Source organism: Heterocephalus glaber, unplaced genomic scaffold (genome assembly GCF_053883595.1).
Source record: "Heterocephalus glaber isolate CG9 unplaced genomic scaffold, H.glaber_assembly_v1.0 deba00000347, whole genome shotgun sequence".
Classification (NCBI taxonomy): domain Eukaryota; kingdom Metazoa; phylum Chordata; class Mammalia; order Rodentia; family Bathyergidae; genus Heterocephalus; species Heterocephalus glaber.
The window spans coordinates 16,676,657-16,697,762 of record NW_028258143.1 but is presented as its reverse complement, the minus strand read 5'-3'; the positions used below and the strand labels follow the sequence as shown (position 1 = coordinate 16,697,762).

Genomic DNA, 21,106 nt, shown 5'->3' with positions numbered 1-21,106 from the left:
TTGGTTGATGTTTGAACTAGCTCAATCTTATCCCAGGAAAGATTGTATTTTATAATGTTGAGCTACACATGGGTATCCAGTCTTTGAAAAAGACAGTTGCGTGGGTTGTAAAAATATGACAGACTTATCTGTTTCTGGATGACTATTGAAATATTTATAAAATAAGTTCTTTATATCTGCTTTTGTTATTAGCAGATACTAAATAGAAAATTTCTGAGTATTAAAATTGTTCCCATGAAAGAATTAAGTTACCTGACAATTTCAATATTAATGTTAAGCTCTTTATTCTGAATAACACAGTCCAAATATCATTGCAAGGGTATCTTAGAGAGGTTTTTAAATCAAGGACAAAACTCATACTGTAAAAACTTCAGAAAAAAAAGAAAAGAAGAAAAAAGGAAGGGCCGGGGATTTTTAGCTCATTGGTTCCGCCGCCTGACTCGCAAGTGCAAGGTCCCAAGTTTGATCCCTGGTACAAAAAAGAAAAAAAAGGTAGAGATGTCCACAGTCAAAGGTTCTTCCCTAAAATCTCAATTTCCATTTCTATACATTGGGTTTTCATCCGTATAGGAGAACTTCCAGGCTCCTCTCCATCCTAAAATTCACAATAAAACCCAATGTCTCATGCATTTATCAAACTGACAAACATAAATCTCTAACCAGCAATGGAGATTGCAGATCTTGACAGTCACAATTTATATAATTTACATTTGGAGCTTCCCCTAAAAGTGTCTGCATATTTGAACTACAAAATTACTATGCTATTGCAAAATGTGTGATTATGCTTTAAAAAAAAAATCCAACCAAAGCTACCGTGCCTTTGAATACCACATATTCGTAACCTCTTTAAGCTTTTGAATGTGAAATTATCATCCACAATACCATCCTAAGAGAGGAATAAAGACAGATTACCTGGGGTTAAGAGGATGACTGACATGGTGATGAGAGAGCATACAACTATAATCACCAGCAGGGCAATAGCAATCCCCTTCCAGTTTCTCTGTGGAGGGCTGTTACTTCCCAGTTCCTACCGAGATAGAAAAAGAAAGTTTCATAATTATACATGCTCTAAGAGAAATATATTCATAAAGTAATGATTTAGTACCTGACACAATCACAGTTTGAAAGCAGATTAGAATCCATTTCCTCTTCAGTAACCTATTTAATTATTCAAAGATGCATATATTATAAATGACTACCTTTTCAGAGGGACAATTGAATTTCTCTACAAGATAAACCAACAGAGCTCTATTCCCACTGTCCAAAATGAAGAGAGTGTTCAAATGCATTGACTTTATGGAAACAAAATACATCTTTGTTAAAATGGAACTTACCACAAATATTTAAATAAATTTAAGTGTTCTTAAAAGATTGTCAACTATTTTTCTAAGTGGTGGTGGAAATGATTAAAAATGAGGAAACCACTCTGAATTTCCCACAAAAAAAGGACCTTTGCCAACACAGCAGGTCCTTTTTAAATAGTTCCCTTTCCATTTATAAAAACCAACAAGATGTAGGAACTGACTCAAATGAGTGCTTCTATATGAATGTTTAACAAAATTCTCTTGCTGGGAAACATGCAAGATATTTGCAGGTAGGTAAGATAGATGGGAAACAATAAACTTGAATATCTCTCACAGTACATCCAGTAAAATTATTCATTTTTATATTATCTTTTCATTCTGTTAATTAGAAATGTGTTAGCTTAATTCACCCAGTCTATACTGCTTTTAAGTGAATGTTAGGTTTTCTTTACAATAAAGTTTACAAAACCTTAAGTCTCTCACTGTTTTTTCCCACCCATTCTCCGAACTCTTTCCAAACTTTCTCAGTATAGTATTCTTTAATCAGAAAGAGCTAAGTGATTGGGGAAAAGTAAAACAAATTATGACAGTATCTTGCTCACTAAGTGTACACAAATGACTCAGGAAGCCACTAGGCAGACTTGAATTAAAGAAAGGTAAACAGGACAGAAACATGTAAGAATTTGTAAATTAGTTCCTGTGACTCACGAATTAAAATATTAATAGCAGTTTTCATATAGTGATTTTGCCATAAATTACTCTCTACCTCTCAACACCTGAAACCCACTGATGGCACAAACATTAGCAATCAGAACAGGCTTGAAGCTGTGCACTGCCTGTGATGTGATCAAGGAAGAAGCTTGCACATGGTTATTAGATGCTCCAGCGACAGAACAGAGCCTCTGTTGGGTTATAATATTCTCCAGAAGGGTATAGAGAAAAAGTATGAAATATTCCATATGACATACTACTTTGGGAAGTTTGTGCTCCAGTGGATTGAGGTGTCAGTTGAAATAAAGTCAACTTCTGCATAGTATTTTGGTCAATAAGGGACCACAGATAAAGTAGTACATACTACTCAGACAAGGTCTGTAGTAAGTTATGGTATCTAGCTGTATATGCTATGATTGTTCGTGTTCAACTGAAGATAGTATTCAGTATTAGGATTGTGCAAATTCATTAATGTTACTGATAAAACTCAGCTTCATTTACAACCTAGGTACTCATGTTATATCTACTGCCATAGAAATTACTTATGGGGAAAAAAGGAGAACTAAGATACATCATGTAAAGATACAAGATCCCAAGAATGAATATAACTGCATTGTACACCTAAAATGTACCAATAAACTTAATGGAAAAAAGTACAGTCGGCCTTACAAGAAAAACTTGACTACTCCAAAGATAGTTTACTTAAATACAAATGAATTTACTACTTTTTTACTAGTTGGAAATCATAACAAATAAAAGAACACAATAAAAGTTTTACACGCAAGTCAGCAAAATAAGGGGAAAAAAGCTTAATCACTAAATGTATTTTTTTTTCTTAAAAGAATAAAGGTAATGTAAAGACCATGAAAATTTAATAATATTTCACTTGTACTCTTCTTTGGAAAAGGTCCATGTACTCATCTGCCTTATCTACACTCAAAGGAATAAGAGCCACCTATATTGAAATAATCTCAACTGTTGACTTTTAGAGAAAATGCAAGGGAAAAATCATTGAGATGTCAAAAAGTTATGTCTCTAGATTGGATATGTGTGTATTTTAATAAAAAGTGGTTTTCTTCAGCCACTTATCTAAAATTCACTGCAAAAAGTTATTTATATTTATTACTACTGAAAAATATTTTCTCAGGTTCTTAGGCTTAGAGTGTCAATATTTATTGTTTGGTTCTATAATTTTTTAAACAATCACTACAATTATATCCAAAAATTTAATTTATCTTTTCTTTTCTCTTCCCTTCACTAACTGTATTGCTTCTATTAATACCCTGCCTGCTAAAGTAGCTAAGTCTACAAGTTCTCAGTGTTCCTGAAGCACATTCACTAATCTCTTCAAGATTCTTTATAAATTGAGAAGCAACATATTCAATCAATCTGTTTCCTTTAAATAGCTCAAAAGTTGAATTATTTTTATATATGTTTATGCGATGCTGGGAGCAAACACAGGGCTTCATGCATACTAGGTAAGTGCTCTAACATTGAGCTATATTCTTAGCCCTTGCATTTTTTAAAAATTCTTTTCTTTTTTTTTTTTGGTACTGGGGATCAAACTTGGGTCCTTGCGCTTGCACAGCAGGTGGTGAAACCACTGACCTAAATCCCTGGCCCCTAGAATTATTTTCATTTTGTGCTCACATTCTTAACTATAAACAGCTTCAACTATGAATATATCAGAAAATCTCCAAAGATATTTGTACTTAGCAATCTCATAATATTTTAAAGGCAGTTAAATTAATTTTAAATTTTTATAGTTTATTGAAAATAAAAAATAATAACATTTAAAAGTTAAGACATGAAAAGACAGTGGGGATAAACTACAATTCATTGAAAAGATACTTTTATAAAATATTTCAGAAATGTTTATCCAACTCCTTGAAAAACCTTGCAAAAGGAGTTTTGGCAGGAGTTTTGGCTAATTCTCTTTAAAATAATCCCATTTAAGAAAATGCACTGGAACATTTTAAGGTAAATTGTACTGGTCAGATTTCCATTACTGGGACAAAATGTCTGACAGACACAATTTAAGGGAAGAAGATTTATCTTGACCAATGATTTCAGAGGTTTCATTCTACAGTCAGATGATTTAATGGCATAAATATCATGATGGAGGAAAGCTAAGTAACTCAAGTCATCTGGGAATCAAAGAGCAGGAGAAGAGCCAAGAGGAAGGGGCCAAGGCCCAGAAATAAACTTTTAAAATCATGTCCCCATGACCTACTCATGTGCCACACCACCACACCCAGAATTATGTTCATTGGCCAATCTGCTGACAATGAAATTTAACCATCACAAGGACTTGAAACTACATGCAGCTGGAAATACAAATAAAAATATGACCTCTCTTTAATGAGCATAAAGTTTAATGAAGGATTTGCTAACCACCAATATAAGAAAATATTAAGAACAGAACAGAAAATAGCAAATATTTGTTATCATAAATTAGGAAGATATTATTTTCTTTATATTAATATGAAAGACTCATTTTGCACTAACAATCAACATTTCCTAAAAAAGGGTACTGGACAATGAGATTGTGAAAGAAATCAGTGGAGTTTTTAAAAGTGGAAATTATGTATAAAAGTATGCATTTGGTCATTTGCAGAATTCAATAGAGTGTTTATTTTTTTCTCCTAGCAAAAATAATTGACACAATTTAAAATCGGAATAGACCAATAACAGAAAAGAAATTGAAATAATTTCGAAGGAACTCACAAAAGATACATAGCTATAGGTATTGGCAACCAAAAATGAATAATTCTTTTATCTTTTAAAACATTTTATAATACACTTTAACAAACACAGGTTTTTAAAAATTCATATCATCATCACTGGATGAATGAAAAAAAATCACACAAAAATATTTTAAAACTCAAATAAGTGCAAATATACAGAAATGTCTAGTAAAATTAATACATGAGTTTAAATAAGATGTAGTATGAAATATCCACTATTGGGAAATTCAGTCATAGTTCTCTAACAAATATCAAATAAGAATAACAAGAAAAGACAGTCATGAGTGTACGTGCTTGTAATCCCAGCACACTAAGAGGTTGAGGAAGGAGGATCACAAGTTTGACCCCAGCTTGGGTAACTCTTGTCTCAAAATTAAAACTTATAAAGGGCAGGGGAAGTACCTCAGTATGCTCTAAGTTCAATCCCCAACACTGAAAATAAAAATCACCAAAATATAATCATAAAAACATCTCTTTGATTTAATTTGCAGTTAATAATTATAGTACCAACTGCTTAAAAGTGTTCATTACACTTATGACCATTTACAGTTTCCAATGTTTAATCTATTTCTCTAATCAGAGGACTCTATGACAAGTAAGACAAATATTTTTTGCAATTACAAATTACACTTTTTCTAAACAGGGTTTATTATTATAGGTTATTGCTACTGACCTGCCTAAGGCAATGCTGATCTAGTGATATTCAAAGTACAAACTCTGAGCCATGGCACCTGCATCATCTATAACCTGGTAAGAAATGCAGAGGGTGTATCATTTGTGGCTATTTGCTTTAAATTTTTCTTTGTTTTATTTTGATTTTGTTTTTGTCTGTTATTGATTTTTTAATGGAAATAGTGATTAATTGCAATTTGACATTTATGACTCTCCAATAACTATGATATTTGGTGACACATTCCTAGAACATTAACATTAAATTAGAAACAATACAAAGATGAGAATTTTCATTAATATAATGTAAATAATAGTTTCTTAGTTCAATTATCATAACTTACAAGATTGGGCTGAGACTAATTATCTGTGATTCTGACCATGTTTATAGTTTAAAATTACAAATAAAACTATTTAAAAAATAATTAAAATACAAAATAAGCAGATGTCAGAAAGATAGTAGACTAGGAACCTCCAGGATCTCATTCTTTTACAGAAAAATCAAGTAAATTGCTAACAACTGACTGAAATAGCTTTGCATAAGCTCTGGTAATGAGTCAAGAATCTGCAGCAACCAAGTGAATACTCAGTCAAGGAAAAAAGGCCACACTTGTTGTGTGACTGGAAAAGGTAGACTTTTTCACAGCATTTTTGTGTGACCATGCCTCATTTTGGGACAGGGTGATATAGTCAAAAGGAAAGAGCTCAGTGTTAATTCAAGTGCTTAGCATGTGCTAGGCCCTTGGTCTGATACTTAGCACAATATGTAAATAAAAAATAAATGGAATCATGATGATTTAGACTTAGGATGTCCCATAAAATCCTCATGTGTTTGAAAGTTGACTGAATCACAGGAGCCCTGTACAGATCAGTGGATTAATAGCTAAATTATGATTTTAGGAATTGGGGCCAGCTTGGAAGAGGAGTGTTGACAAAGGGCATGACTTCAAAGAATGTATCTCCTTCCCAGGCTCCCCCTTTTGTTGTTTCCTGGATTCACTGATGTGAGTGGTTCTGCTCCATGCCATGTACTCCCACCACACCTTTTATGTGTTTGAGCCTCCTAAAACCATGAACTGAAACTTCTAAAACTGTGAGCCAAAATAAACCTCTCTTAATGTAAGCTGCAAATATTCAGCAATAGGAAAATGACTAAGACAGATTTTGGTACCAAATGTGGGGTAGTTGCACTAACTATACCTTCCTATATGGTATAGAAGCCTCTAGAACTGGCTCCTGGTGGGGATTTGGAAAGGCTTGGAGATACCAGCTAGAGAAATCCTAAAATATTATATGCCAAGCTTGATGGGAGATTCTGGGCAGATCTCAGGAGACCAGAATTCTAAAAGTAATGCAGATGGTAAAAGTCAGGATGCTTCAGTTAGGAACAAGAACTTCACTGGTTTTTACTTGATACCATGTTACACTCTGGAAGAAAATTTGTCTACATTTATTCCTTGTCCTGAAAATCTGTGAGAGACTTGAGATAAAAGATGACAGACTAATTAATCTGGTGGAGGAAATTTCGAGGCAGGTCACTGTTTAGGCTGTGGCATCATACTTCCAAACACTTTTGGCCATGTTTCCAGTGAGAACCAGGAGGAAAAAGTCCAATTTAAAAAGTTTGCAATGTCACCACAAAAGAAGTATAGGACACATTGGAGCCTTATAGAGGGTGATGAAAAGATTCACATTAAAAAAAAAAAAAAAGGTCAGTACTCTGTATCAGAAAAATAGGAAGGATGGTATGAGGGCATCTCTAGAATCAAGACCTCACCCTTCACAGCCTCAAGGTGCAAAAGTGAAAAAGACTTTGTTTTCAGAAGTGAGCCAAAAAGTACCTAATTATGGAAAGGACATGTGGGTAATAGGTTTCCTGGGATTCAGTGTTTAGCTATCCAGCACTCAGAAGCCTCTGCAGCCATAAACCAAGGGGATACAGCTATTGCTTGAGTTGGGAGCAAACCTCGGCATTATTCATCCAGTGATGGTTTTACAGACACACAATATGCTAGAGTTTATGGGATTAGAAAGACTTTCACCTGGGTTTCAGAAGGCCAGGGAGGCTAGGTGGTATGTTCCTGAAGGACAGTGTGTGAAGCTCTGAAATGGAAATATACAAAGCCAAAAGTGCAGCGGAGGTTCCAGATGATGGAGACATCAGGAACATGGAACATTTGAGGAAAGACGTAGGCAGTGAGCAAGCCAACCCAAGAGACAGGGTTTGAGTCCTTTAACAGTCAGTACCATTAGGGTGGGGCCACGTAAGCCCTCTGGGGCTCACCACCTGCTCCAGGTGCTGAACTAAGGATTTAACCTTTTCTGGGTGGGGTTTCCTTCTTCTGTGGGTCCCATTCCTTTCAGTACTCCTATTTCTCCCTTTAAAAATGGGAATGTTTAGCCTGTGCCATTATATATTTTCAGTGTTTAACTTCCTCTTTGATTTTTATATGAGCTCACAGCTAAGACTTTGCCTTGAGTTGTAGAGATGTTGCATGTTGACTTTTCATCAGTGCTAACACTGTTAAAACTTTCATGACTCTTAGAGATGAACACATGAGACTTTTGGGGGTGAAGATGTAGTGTTATGCTTTAGATCTAGGGTATCTCCTAAAATCCCCATGTGTTTAGAAGGCAACTGGATCATGGAGTCATTATAATTATCAGTGAATTAATCCACTGACCAGTGTACATCTAAATATGGTGTTAGGAGGTGAAGGTTTGGTCAGAACAGAATAAGGGGTAACAGGAAAGGTTTGTCTCCCTCCATTTTTCCTCCATTTGCTCTCTGCTTGCTGACCACCAATATATGAACCACTCTCCTCCAAATAAAACTCTTCCCTTACATTTTTTTCTGTCTTTGAGCCTGCTAACTATAAAACTTCTGAAACTGCAAGTTAAACTAAACCGCCCCTTCTTTAAGTTGTGGGTGTCAGATATTGTGTCCAGCAATAGGAAAGTGACTAAGACAATAACAAAAATTAGTATTAATGAAAAAGTATAGTAATGATAAGAAAATTTAAAAGCAAAACTATTTTAAGTAAAATAATTACATGAATATAAACATAAATAGACAGAATTATTTATATTATTACTTCCTTGCTATACCTTCTTTCTGCAAGGAAAGGCCATTGAAATTGAAAGCAACATTCCAATAAGGTATGTCATTTTTTCTATCAGAATCAACTTTCCATTACTTTACAATAGTTCTGAGTAGCACTCCAACCCATTTCCTGCTCCTGCCACCCAGCAGAGCCTTTTCCTGGCTCCTAGTACACCACACTTTGCTGGTTTTTATCCTCTAATGCTAATCATTTCTCTAATTTCTCTAACATGTCGAGTGGAGTGTCTCAGGTCTTGACCCTTGACTATCTCCTTTATCTAAACACTAGATGCAGTGATCTCCTGTGATGCTACTATTGATATTATTAAAAAAAAATTTATCAATTTTGTATGTTAATGTTTAAAAGAGAAAGAATAAAGAAATTATACATAAAAAAGATGGACTCTAAGATTACTAAAGCTAAGGCTATTACTGTATCTTTCAAACATATCATCTTCTTCAATATATAAAATATCTTTCTGATACATCATTAGTTGCTAATTATAGTGCCTACTGCCTCTTAAAATTGCCCATGAGATTCACACCATTTAGTTTCTGTGCTTTCTTGTCAACATCTCCTCTGAAAGGATTCTATCTGAATATGTATTTTGATCCAAGCATTTATATTTTTCACTACTGGGTTTCTTAAAGGTTGCTTATATCCACCTCCATGGTTCCTTTACTCTGGGCACTCCATGAAACAGCAAATTTTCTGGAAGCTTGTTTGAGGTTAAAAAACATTTATCTCAATACCAGGTCTTCTGATCCTCCTGGGCCAGAGTAAGCCCATTATATTTATATTTATTTTTACTTTTACCGTGCTTCCTATCAAACAATTCTGGTGCATGCTAGGTAAGTGATCTATCAGTAACCCACATACTCAGCACAAACTATTTATTTTATTAATTTTGTTTATGCTTTAGCTTTTTTGAATTCTTTCTGTATTCCAGAAAGAAATTAATTCTATGAATCCTTTGTCTGAGAAACAGCTGACATAAATTTTTTTCCCACACCGTGGTTGTCTCTTCACTCTGTTGGTGGTATCTTCTGCTGTGCAAAAGCTTTTTAGTAAAATGAGATCCTAGTTGTTGATACTTTGTAATATTTCCTGTGCAACTGGGGTTTTGTTTATAAAGTCCGCCTACACCAATGTCTTCAAGAATTCTCCTTATTCTATCCCAACAGGTTTAGTGCTTCTCTTTTAATATTTAGATCTTTTATCCATTTCAACTTTAGTGCATGGTGAAAGATATTGGTCTAGTTTTAATCTTTGGGATGTGGAAAGTTACTTTTTCCAGCACTATTAATTAAAGGGACTATCTTTCTTCTAGTGAAGGTGTTTGGCCCCTTTGCCAAAGATTAGGTGGCTGAGTGTGTTTGGAATTGTTTCTGTGTCTTCTAATCTGTTCCACTGATCCACAGGTCTGTTTTGTTTTTGCCATTACCATGCTGTTTTTATCACGGTAACTTGGTAGTATGGTTTCAAGTCAGGGATTGTGATACCTCCTGCCTTGCCTTTGTTTCTCAGAATTATTTTTGCTATTCTAGGTCTCTTCTGGCTTCAAGTGAATTTTAGGATTGTTTTCTGTAATGCTGTGAGATATACCATTAGTATTTTTATTTTAATTGGATTAAATCTGTATAACAATTTTGGAAGTATGGCCATTTTCACTCTATTGGTTCTTATCCTAGAATAAGGGATATTATTCACTTTATAACACCCTCTTTAATCTCCTTTTCCACAGTAGTATAATTTTCAATGTGAAGGTCTTTTACTTTCTTCCTAGGTATTTCATTTTTTGGGGATTCTGTTGTGAAAGATCTTGTTTCCCTGATTTATCTCTCAGTGAGTTTGTTGTTTGTATACAGGAATGATATTGATTTTTTTAGTGTTGACTTTGTATTGAGCTACTAGACTGAATTTGGTTATTAAATCTAGAAGTTTTTTGATGGAATTTTTGGGGTCTTGTGTGTAGAGCATCATATCATCCACAAATAATGACAATTTAACTTCTTCCTTTCCTATCCTTATTCCATTCATTTCTTTCTCTTATCTAATTGCTTTAAGGTTTCCAGAACTATATTGCATAAGATTGGTAATACTGGTTATCCTTGTCTTGTTCCTGATTTTAGAGTGAAAACTTTCAGTTTTTGTGCATTTAGTATGATGTTGGCTTTTGGTTTGTCACAGATTGCTTTCTTCAGATTGAAATAAGGACCATCTATTCCAATTTTTGTATGGTTTTTATCATGAATGGGTGTTGGAAATTGTCAAATGCTTTTTCTGCATCTATTGAGATTTTCATATGATTTTTGTCCTTGCTCTGGTAATATAGTGTATTACATTTATTGCTTTGCATATATTGAACCATCCCTTCATCCCTGAGATGAATACTACTTGTTCATGGTGTATAATTTGTCTTGGTGATTTGGTGAATTCTGTTTGCCAGTATCTTATTAAGGACTTTTGCGTCTATATTCATCAGGGAGATTGGACTAAGTTCTCTTTTTTGGTTGGATTCTTCTCTGGTTTTAGTATCAGGGTAATGTTTGGTTCCAGGAATTAATTTGGGCATATTGCTTCCCTTTCAATTTCGTTAAAGAGTTTGAGATGCAAGTCTTCTCTAAACTTCTTGTGGAATTCAGCAGTAAATCCATTAGGTCCTGGGCTTTTCTTTGTTGGTAAGTTTTTAATTATATTTTCAATTTCATTGACTGATAATTGTTTATTTAGAAATTTTATATATTCTTGATTCAGCTTTGGCAAATTACTATGTACTTATGAATTTCTTGTGGTTTCTTTTGCCATTGATTTTCAATATTATTGTACTATAGTCCGATGATATGAATAAGATAATTTAAATTCCTTCACATTTACTTAAGCATGTTCTTTGAGCTAGTATGTGGTTTATTTTGGAGAATTCCTGAGTGTAGCTGAAAAGAATGTATATTCTGATGTTGTTGGCTGAAACACTCTGTAGGCATCTACTAAGTAAATTCATTCAAAAGTTTGCTTCATTTTTGATATTTCTTTGATGATTTTTTGTCTAGTTGATCTGTCTATTTGTGACAGTGGGAGTATTGAGGTCCCCATTACCATTTTATTAGTGCTTATTTAATTTTTCATGTCCCTTAATATTTGTTTTATATAGTTGGGTGTGCTTGAATTTGTTGCATATACATTTATGATTGTTATCTCCCCCTCTTAGATTGTTCCCTATACAAACATGTAGTGAGATTTCTCTGTCTCTCTTAATCAGTTTTGGCTTGAAATCTACTTTGTCTGAAAACAGAATAGTTTCTTCTGCTTGGTCATGTTTTGGAGTATTGTTTTTCATCATTTGACTTTCAGTCTATGAATTTCTTTTTGAATTAAATGTGTTTCTTGTATGCAGCATATCATTAGATCTTGCTTCTTGATTCATTATGCCAGTTTATTTCTTTTGATCAATAAATTTATACCATTTACATTGATGGTTATAACTGATATGCATTAGCTTATCCTTATCATGTTATCTTCCTTTTGTTGGTTTCCTTTTTTTCCCCTCTCCATCTAATTACTTGCCTTGCCTGGTCCATTCATTCTGTTAAGATTCATGGAGTTGTAGTCCTTGTTGTCTCTTTCTAGAATGTCCTTCAGAACATTTTGGAGTACTGTTTTAGTGGTCATGAATTTCTTCCAGTGTACTTTGTCATGGAAATATCATATTTCTCCATTAATTTTGTAGGGTCCATCAATCTGGGCTGGAGGTTGCCTTGTTTCAAATACTTCACTTAAAGCTCTCCATGACTTGAGGGTATGTGAGAAGTCTTCTATGATTCTGTTGGGCTTTCCTCTATAGGTAATTTGTTTCTTTTCTCTAGCAACTTTTTTTTTTGGTACCAGGGATTGAACTCAGGACCTTGTGCTTGTGAGGCAGGCTCTGGAACCACTGAGCTAAATCCTCAGCCCCTAACAACTTTTAATATTTTATTCTTGTGTTGAGTTTCTGGGATCTTGACTATTACATGCATTGGTGTAGATTTCTTTTTGATCATGGCTAATTGGAGTTCAATGTTCCTCATTTATATGTATGTGACATTATTTTTCTATGCTTATGCAATTTTCCACTATTACTTCTGTGAACGGGTTTTTATGTCATTTGCACAGTCTCCTGTGTTTTTATTGACTCCAATCAAACTTACGTTATTCTTCTTTGCATTATCTAGCAGCTGTTGGATTGGTTTTTTCATAGTTCTTTGCTATTTTTAGGAAATCGTTCTTTTCATGATTCCTAACCACAATCCTGTCTCTTATACCTGATATCTGGTCTTTACATTGGCTCATTCTTCTGTGTATACTTTCAGTGGAATTTTTAATTTCCTGGATATCTGCTTGAATCTGTTTTATGGATTCCATTTCTTCCTATGTTGAGTGTTCATAGTTTCCATCTTTTTTCTAAACTCCACTGTTTTTTACCTGAATCTGCTCTAGAATCACTAATCATGTCTTTTATTATGGTCACCATCTCTGTAGTAATCTAAGAAATTATTTCTGATTCAATAGTTTTCCTAGAGCCTCATTCATCTGCTTTGTTATTTGTATTGTTGCCACTTCAGAGAGTCCAGGTGGGTGTCTTTCTAATAGTTCTACCTTATTGCCTACTGGTTTTTCCTTTGGTGAGCTGCAAGTCTGGGGTTGCATCTTGCTTAAGTGTCTTCTCATTTTCTTTTTTTAAAGTTTAATTTCTAGGTCTATGCTTGTAAATTGCTTATGCCAGGCAGCTTTACTGCTAATATTTTGAACCCATAGGAAATGACTACTTCTAAGAGATATCTTCCAGGTGTAGTTGGCTTTTTCATTCTGAGTCTATTGTAAGATCCTACCTCTTCAATTTACTGGGGATGAGAAGTTGCTGGCTATTTGGTGTATCCCCTTATTTCTTTAGCAGTGGCCTAGAGTATTGTTTATGACTCTTAAGTATTCTCAGTCTTGGTATACCAAGAAGAACAGCCAATTAGAATGATTATGTCATCTTTTGTAAAACAGTACAATGAATAATAACAATAGCACCAAACACAGCCTAGAAAATGACAAACTGTGGTATTACTTTGCCACCTTTAGCTATATGACCCATATTTAAAGTTTTTTAACAAAATCTAAAAATGTTGGATTCAGTAAATATGCCCTCAGTATGGTTATCTTACCTTCAATGGAGAAAATTTAAATGGTGTTATGGGAGAAAACAGAGAAATAGAAGAAGAGGAAGAGACTAGAGGCAAGGCGGGAGGACAGAGGAAGATTATCCAAACTTTGGGAAACTGTGTAGAAGACAAGAGGGAAAGAGAGAAGCAAGAAATAAAAACAAGAACAGAACAGAACAACAACAACAAAAAAACTAGAAACAATGTTCACTTTCATATAAAAACAAGAAAAAATAATCAAGAAAAAGAACACAAAAGCAGAAACAAACAAAAAAAAAGAAAAGAATTTTTAAAAAAGTGTCCACTTCTAGGCATGACTCTGTTCTCACTGGTAGACAGAGTGGGTAGACAGAGCCCAGATTTGTGTTAATTCCAGCAAGCCAGCCGAAGATTTATGGCAGGGTAGTGGATAATTCCAGCAAGCCTGCACCTTTAGTTCCACTGAAGTTCAGACTGGTTTCTGGCTGTGAGGCTGAAACTTGATTTGATCAGCCTGCAACACTGTGTTCTTCCCCCTGGCTTGAACTTAGCTGTTTGATCTCCTGCTGACTTGAACTCAGTCCTGCCTCACCCTGGCACTGGGAGTTGCAGCTCACAGCTGCTCTGAGTTCCAAGTTCAGTTTGGCCTCTCTCTAAAATGACTACCAACCAATTGCTCGCTGAATCCAAATAACTCGTCAATCACAGCAGTCTGCTACATCCACTGCTGCATTCCACTGGTGCATTTCTTCGTGAAAGCCTCTGAGTTTGTAGGTTCAAGCCACCTTTGCCAAGCAGTGAGTCAGGGCTCATGGAGAAAGTGTCACTTGCCATCTTCTTCTTCTGCATTGAAGTCTTTTTCCTCATTCTCCTGTGGACTTCAATTCTTGCTTCACATCCTTGCTGAGTCCCATGGACACCTTCCCTCCTCCTTTTCTTCTTCACATTGCTATATTCCAATGTCAGGACACAAAATCTCAGAGAGGCTGTTTCTCTGATGTTCACCACTCTGTCATCTTCCTTGAAGCGGGAGTTTAAATTTTTGAGACAGGATCTCACTTATGTAGATCAGGTTGGTCTTAAACTTACTATGTAGCCCTGGCTGGCCTTAAACTCACAGTAACACTCCTGACTGGGTCTCCTGAGTGCTGGGCCTACAGGCATGTACCACCACAAGGCTGAAAGAATTGTTTTCTTTTAAAATAAGCTCTCCAGAGACCAGGGGATTTAGCTCAGTGGTTACCCGAGTTCAATCCCTGGTACCAAAAAAAAAAAAAAAAAAAAAGTAAATAAACTCTCCAGGTGTCTTTTATCCAAGCTGAAGAAGAAAACTTCATTGGGTTTAGTGCTCCTCAAAATATGGTCAGTGTCAGCTGTGAGGCTTTATAGATCCAAGTTATTCATCCCTGTCCATATCTACTGTGTTTCTGTGGAAGGGCAAAGCAATCTTTATTTTAGCAATCTTTTCAGATGATTCCTGTGCATAAGACAGTTTGAGAACCTCTAACATGGAGGTCAATCCTTGGAATGACACAATTTGGTCAGCAGAATTTGATGGTTTATGGCTTATTAGTTCTGGAGTCAATACAACTGGACTTTATTTTCCATTTGTCTACTTACTAGTTCTGCTGCATACACAATGGAGTTAATTTACACAAATATAATTATAAACCTAACTATCCATGCCCGAAACTTATGAACAGACTTACTAATCTTCCTTGTTTGAACTGAGTTCCACTTAGAAACTATTTCACAAATATCTTCGCATTGCCAAGACCTAGACCAGCACAATAAGTGTTCTCAAAATGTTTGGATGGACTCACTATTTTCAGCTTTATGTTTTGACAAAATTAAGAATAGAGATGCATCTCATCAAGGTGAGAAATAAGAGTTGAAATAAACATCTACATCTGAGATATACAGAGAAAGAAATCCTAAGAGTGCAGTTGTCAATCCTTCTCAGAAGCTAAACTCTGCAGTTTACAAAACACTAAGTGAACTTCAGAGATCTACATGAATTGATAAAAAGCCAATCATATGTAAGTGTGATTCTAGGAAATAAATGGGCTTTGAACAGAATCTTCTGCTATATCCTCCCTGAACTTTAGTATTTAACAAACTAGCCCCATAGCACCTTAAAAGCTTAGCACATTTTTTGTTGCATAGTGCATCTACCCATACTTACTGAATATATGAACAAATCTAGAAAGTGTATTTTTCACTTTGTATAAGACTTCATCTTGGGCCTGGGATTTAGCTCAGTGGTTGCGGCACCTGCCTTGCAAGTCCAAGGTCCCAAGTTTGATCCCCAGTACCAAAAAAAAAGACTTTATCTTTATTTTGAAGTTTATTCCATAATTTCAATTATTACTTCTCAATATTTTCTTAAAAGTAGTTATTAAGTTTTGATATAAAACTCACTTGACAGTTTATCCATGTTTAATGTGGAGTATTCATTTTAAAGAGACAGAAAGTAGAAAGTGAATAGTCTTGTTGGACCATTTGGTCTTTCATTGTGTAAATTAAGGTAAAACTTTCACCTTTTAGACATCAAACAGGAATAGTAATAAATGCCCATCATCATTGTCCAATGTGCAATGCAGTCAGAATATCCACCTTCATGCTTCTACTTCCTAGATAACATCACAGCCCATGTTCCCCACATCAAAAATAGAGGTGATGTTCGCACATGACTTTTGTGAACTTTCTGAGAAATAATATAAGAGAAAGTTGTTTTTAAACTTTTTATTTTACGTCAATTTCAACTTTGCAATCATGTTTCATTCATTTGAAGAATTTTGAAAAATACACAAAATTACTCCTGAGGATTAAGTGTCTTTGAGTCATACAAAGTAGTTCTTTTGAAATAGACCATTTTAAGACTTATTTGAACTCTTAATGAACTTACACACGTTTGAAATCTAAATATACTTTTAGTTTGCTGGTAAAGTAGATGTCCTTATAACATTGAATTGACAGAAAGAAAGGAGGATGAAAGGTGGACAGGAAGAACTCCAGATGAGCTTAATGCTCTCAAATAAAGGAAAATTTATTTGTGATATTAATAGTTCATTAAACATTAGAAGAACAAAACAAAAATTAAAATATTTTTAAAAAATACTCAAGATTTTAGAGCAACATGTTAAATGTAAAAGCAATCTAGGGGAAAGCCATCTCCCATGTTGTTAAATACACTAAAAGATCAAATCTATTACTCACCCTTTCCCAGTTAAAGAATCCTGACCAGAAAAAGGTTAGATATGAAAGGCATACAAATGTCACTATAGGCCAAGGGAACTCTATATCCCTATTATTTCTTCAAGGTGTGTTTAATGTGCTTCCTGTTCTGGTAGTTAAAAGTTTGTAATTGCCCAAGAGTCAAATTAAGGTTCCAAACAAAGGTTAAAGCAAAAAAGGAGTGCTTGAAAAGAACAAGTAGGGCAGAAGCTTCAAGATAAATTCAAGGCCAGCATATCAATTTATTCTTCATAACACAACTGACCTTTAGATGCTGCTGAGCATCTAGGGTGAAATTTGGTAATTCACTTGATTTCCTTATCTTAACTAACTGCACTTCTTCTCTGCTATCACCACTATCAGGTCAAAAAACCTTCCCAGTGGGATCTGAAACACCATCTTGGGCTTGGGCATAAGTGCTAGTTCTCAGTTAGCTTTGCCAGAGGAAAGATGCTGGCCAGAAAAATTTCCTCTCTTTCAGTTAGAAAATGTTACCTTTCTCAGGAGTTAGAACTAACAGAATGAAATAGAAACATACATTTTATGTAGTTCAAAACATTATCTTTTCACACATCTCTTTATTTAATACTTCCGTGATTTAAAAAAAATAAAATGATTTGATTGATTGATTTGCTTTGAAAAAAATCAAAATTTAAAAATTAAGTATTCAGTCCATTGCAAAAATGTCAACCTCTGCCTTTACATAGTAGGAATAACAGTATATACACTTTCAAGTATAAATATAGTATGTGTGTAGAAGAACATCTAATATCTTTTTATAAAGAGAAATTTAAAATCATAAAGAGGCAGATACAGCTAACATATCAATTTTATAGCTTTTCCTTCAAACAAAAAAAGAAGAAATTAATGGAATAGGAAAGAATAAGTACTAAATGTGCTTTTAATTATTTTTATAGCTTTAGCCATTGAGAATTTAAAGTACCAAATAGGTATATCAAAAGAAAAGAAATAGATTTCCTTGCCACTGAAGTAGCCAGTATTCCATGCTCTTTTTAATTATAAATTTTACAAAGATATATGTGTCTTACCTTCTGTGCCACTGTGATGGTTAGTAGTTAATTCTCACACAGATACACTGAACAGACACTGTGCAATTCAGAGATAAAGAGTTAACACAGATTGTACTAAGGTAGAATTCTGGCTATTTGTCAGAAACTCCGTGGACTAGGAATAATTAAATAAGCCCAAAGTAAGTTACACTTTATCTGTTTAAGAATAAATCACATATTATGTGTGCTCTGCTTAAAGAAGGACTCCTCTAGCTGAAATTTCTGTATGGAGAAGTAAGGCAATTACCAGCCTCAAAGCCAGCCAATGTTTCTATTCCTCTGCAAAAGATAGCTCTCTTTTTGCCTGTTCTTTGTGAATAGAGTAGCCACTCTCAGGAAGGCCTAAAATGTTCCCTACTGTACTATATTTTAAAAATAGACCATCTCCCATACATTTTCAAAAGAGTTTTGCTCTAAAAGTTCACTTTTGCCTGAATTATTACATTGCAAGTAATTTAAATCTAAATTTGGGTATTCTTTTGTTTTGAAGTTTTTTAAATCTCCAAGGAAACAAAATTCTATCCACCTAATGATTACATGGCGCTGGAGAGGGTGACAATCCATCTGGCAGGAGGAGATAACCAACTTCATTCCTGTCCCTTCTGTAAAATCAACACTGCTCCTCCACAGGAGAAAAAATGATTCATTTTGTGGTGATATTTATTCGCATAATAAAAGCATTCTGAGAAGTTGGTGATGTTTAATAGTTGTCTCAAACCAATTGTAAGTTTCTCTATTGTAAAATTCATAGGTATAAAATTTCCATATAAATAGTCATAGTTCATAAGCTTACCAATGTGGATCTAGTCATTTTTTATTTTGTTATGTTTTCAGAAGATATTTTAAGATAAATTTAAAAACTGCCCTAGAAAGAAAGTTATAAATACCATTTTGAAAATCTCCATATTAAAAAGTAAAAAGCGAAGAGGGAAAATAATAATAACAATCCTTGTAGAGGTAAATTTGCAAACATAATCTATCTGTTAGTATACAAACTCCATATTAGCTGAATATTTTTATTTTGTTACTATATCTACAATTCTAACAGTGTGATATGCAGTGAGATTGTCAGATATATTTGAAAGTAAATTAATTTATCTCTAAAACTGCATGCATATTCCAATCCTACTTAACCTACTAGTTAATATATGTTCATCTATACAATGACTTGGACTTAAGATTAAAAGCTACCTCACTAGAATGAGTCCATGATGCCACTAAGGCTGGAAAAATCCCTTCCTGAGTCAACTCACAACACCTTTCTTTTCTACTGTTGTGGCACTTATAAAACTACACCCAACTCTCCAGCTTCATGTGTCTCTTCTTCTGGACTATGTCTTTAATCAATCAGTCAGGGTACAAATAATTGGCATATAATGTACATTAAGCTGAATGTGGTGACATGTGTGTAATCCCAAGAGTATTGGAAGCTAAATTCAGAGGAGCACAATTCTGGGCCCAGCCTGGGCAACTTAGTAAGACCCTGTCTCAAAAAAATTAAATAAAATAAGATAGAGATATATATCAGTGTAATATCCATGGGTTCAATTCTCAGTTCTGTGGAATTAAAAAATAAATATAAACAGGTATACCCAATAGTAAGATTGAGTACTTTCTTTTATAACAAATGTATTATTTTTGTTGTTTTATTTTCATATTAAAAATAGTTATCTCTTTTGTTTGACTTGACTGGCATGAAAAGTCAACATAAAAATCAAGTGTACTCTATAGCCCCAGTGAATTCCTTCTGCAAGATCAAAGATTATATACATATATATGGATTTTGAGTTCAATGATTTCTTCAGTTTCAGTGAATCAATTTTTTATTGCTATAAGAAAAATACTTGGGGCTAGGTATTTATAAATAAATTTATTAAGCTAAAAGTTTTGGAGAACCCAGAGCAGTAATGCTGAACCTTCTAAAGCTTCAAGGATACAAACAGCTGGCTGAGGATCATGTGCCATATGTTCACCACCACCCACCTAGAGTATAGTGTCAGAATTTGTTTGGCTGCTGGGAAGGGCCTCATGGAAATTCAATTTATGGTATGAAAGCAGAAAGAACTGGTGCATGGGTAAGGACACATGCTGGACAGACACCATGGAGAGGTGTCAAGCCCCCACTCTCTCCTGGTAACAGCTTCATCCTGTTAGATGCCTTCTTGCAAGAAAAGCATAAATCCATCTTGAATGACCCAGCATCCCTCAATAATATTACACAGAAAGCCAAGCCTGAGATTTGGTGAGGATAAACTGTATTCAAATAAGCGCAGCGATCAAGTATGAACTTTCATTGGATCACTTCAGATATTTGACACTAATATAGTTATGCCTTGTCTCTTTCTCCTTTTATTTATTTAGTGTGCATGCATGTGTGTGTGTGTGTGTGTGTGCACGCTTGTGTTTGTATTGCTAGAAAATGAACCCAGGGGCATAGAACTGAGGGATAGTTCTAACACTATTTATTTCTTCACTTTTAAGCAGGTCTCGCTAAATCACCAAGTTGCTCAGTTGAGCTGGAATATGCAATGTAATCCTCCTGCCCCAGGCTTTTACAGTGCCGGAGAGACCAGATATGCAACACCACAACTAACTTTTCTCCATTAAAAAAATAGTCAAAAATTATCTTTCCCATCTTTCCACTTATGAGATGCATTACGCTAATGCTGTCTTGTCTCATTAAATGCCATCATTTATGAACTGCTAAACTTAATTCCCTTCATTCTTTCTTTTCCTAAATGCTCATCTGCATTACATGATGATGCAATAATGAATCTGAAAGATCCAAGAAAGCACTGCTTTCTCATCAGTGGTGTATGATAAGAAATGAGCAGACTCAATCTATGGAGAGAGATACTGACTGTGTCATGATTAACTTCACATTATCTAGAAAAGCTATACAGCAACTGGAAGAAGCCAAAATGCCAGGAGTAACCTCCTGGCTCTTGACTCTGATTATCATGATATATAAATTCCCATTGAAGGAAGGAATGAAATAATAGATTTATACCACTAAATATCCTAATGACAAAATGACATTTCTTTACTCTTCTTTCATATTGGTCTAAGCAACGCCTACCTGTGCATTTAGCTTCCCCAAAA

General features: G+C 34.6%; 1 protein-coding gene across 4 annotated transcripts in view; it reads right to left on the bottom strand.

The window, feature by feature from the left end:
• Dpp10 (dipeptidyl peptidase like 10) overlaps nucleotides 1–21,106 on the bottom strand; it is a 1,332,172-nt gene that overhangs the window by 503,969 nt on the left and 807,097 nt on the right. For all 4 annotated transcript variants that reach the window (XM_004836090.4, XM_004836089.3, XM_087197849.1 and 1 more), the window contains exon 2: nucleotides 913–1,027. In XM_004836090.4, the coding sequence (XP_004836147.1) occupies nucleotides 913–1,027 (115 nt within the window). The remainder of the gene's footprint in view (nucleotides 1–912; nucleotides 1,028–21,106) is intronic.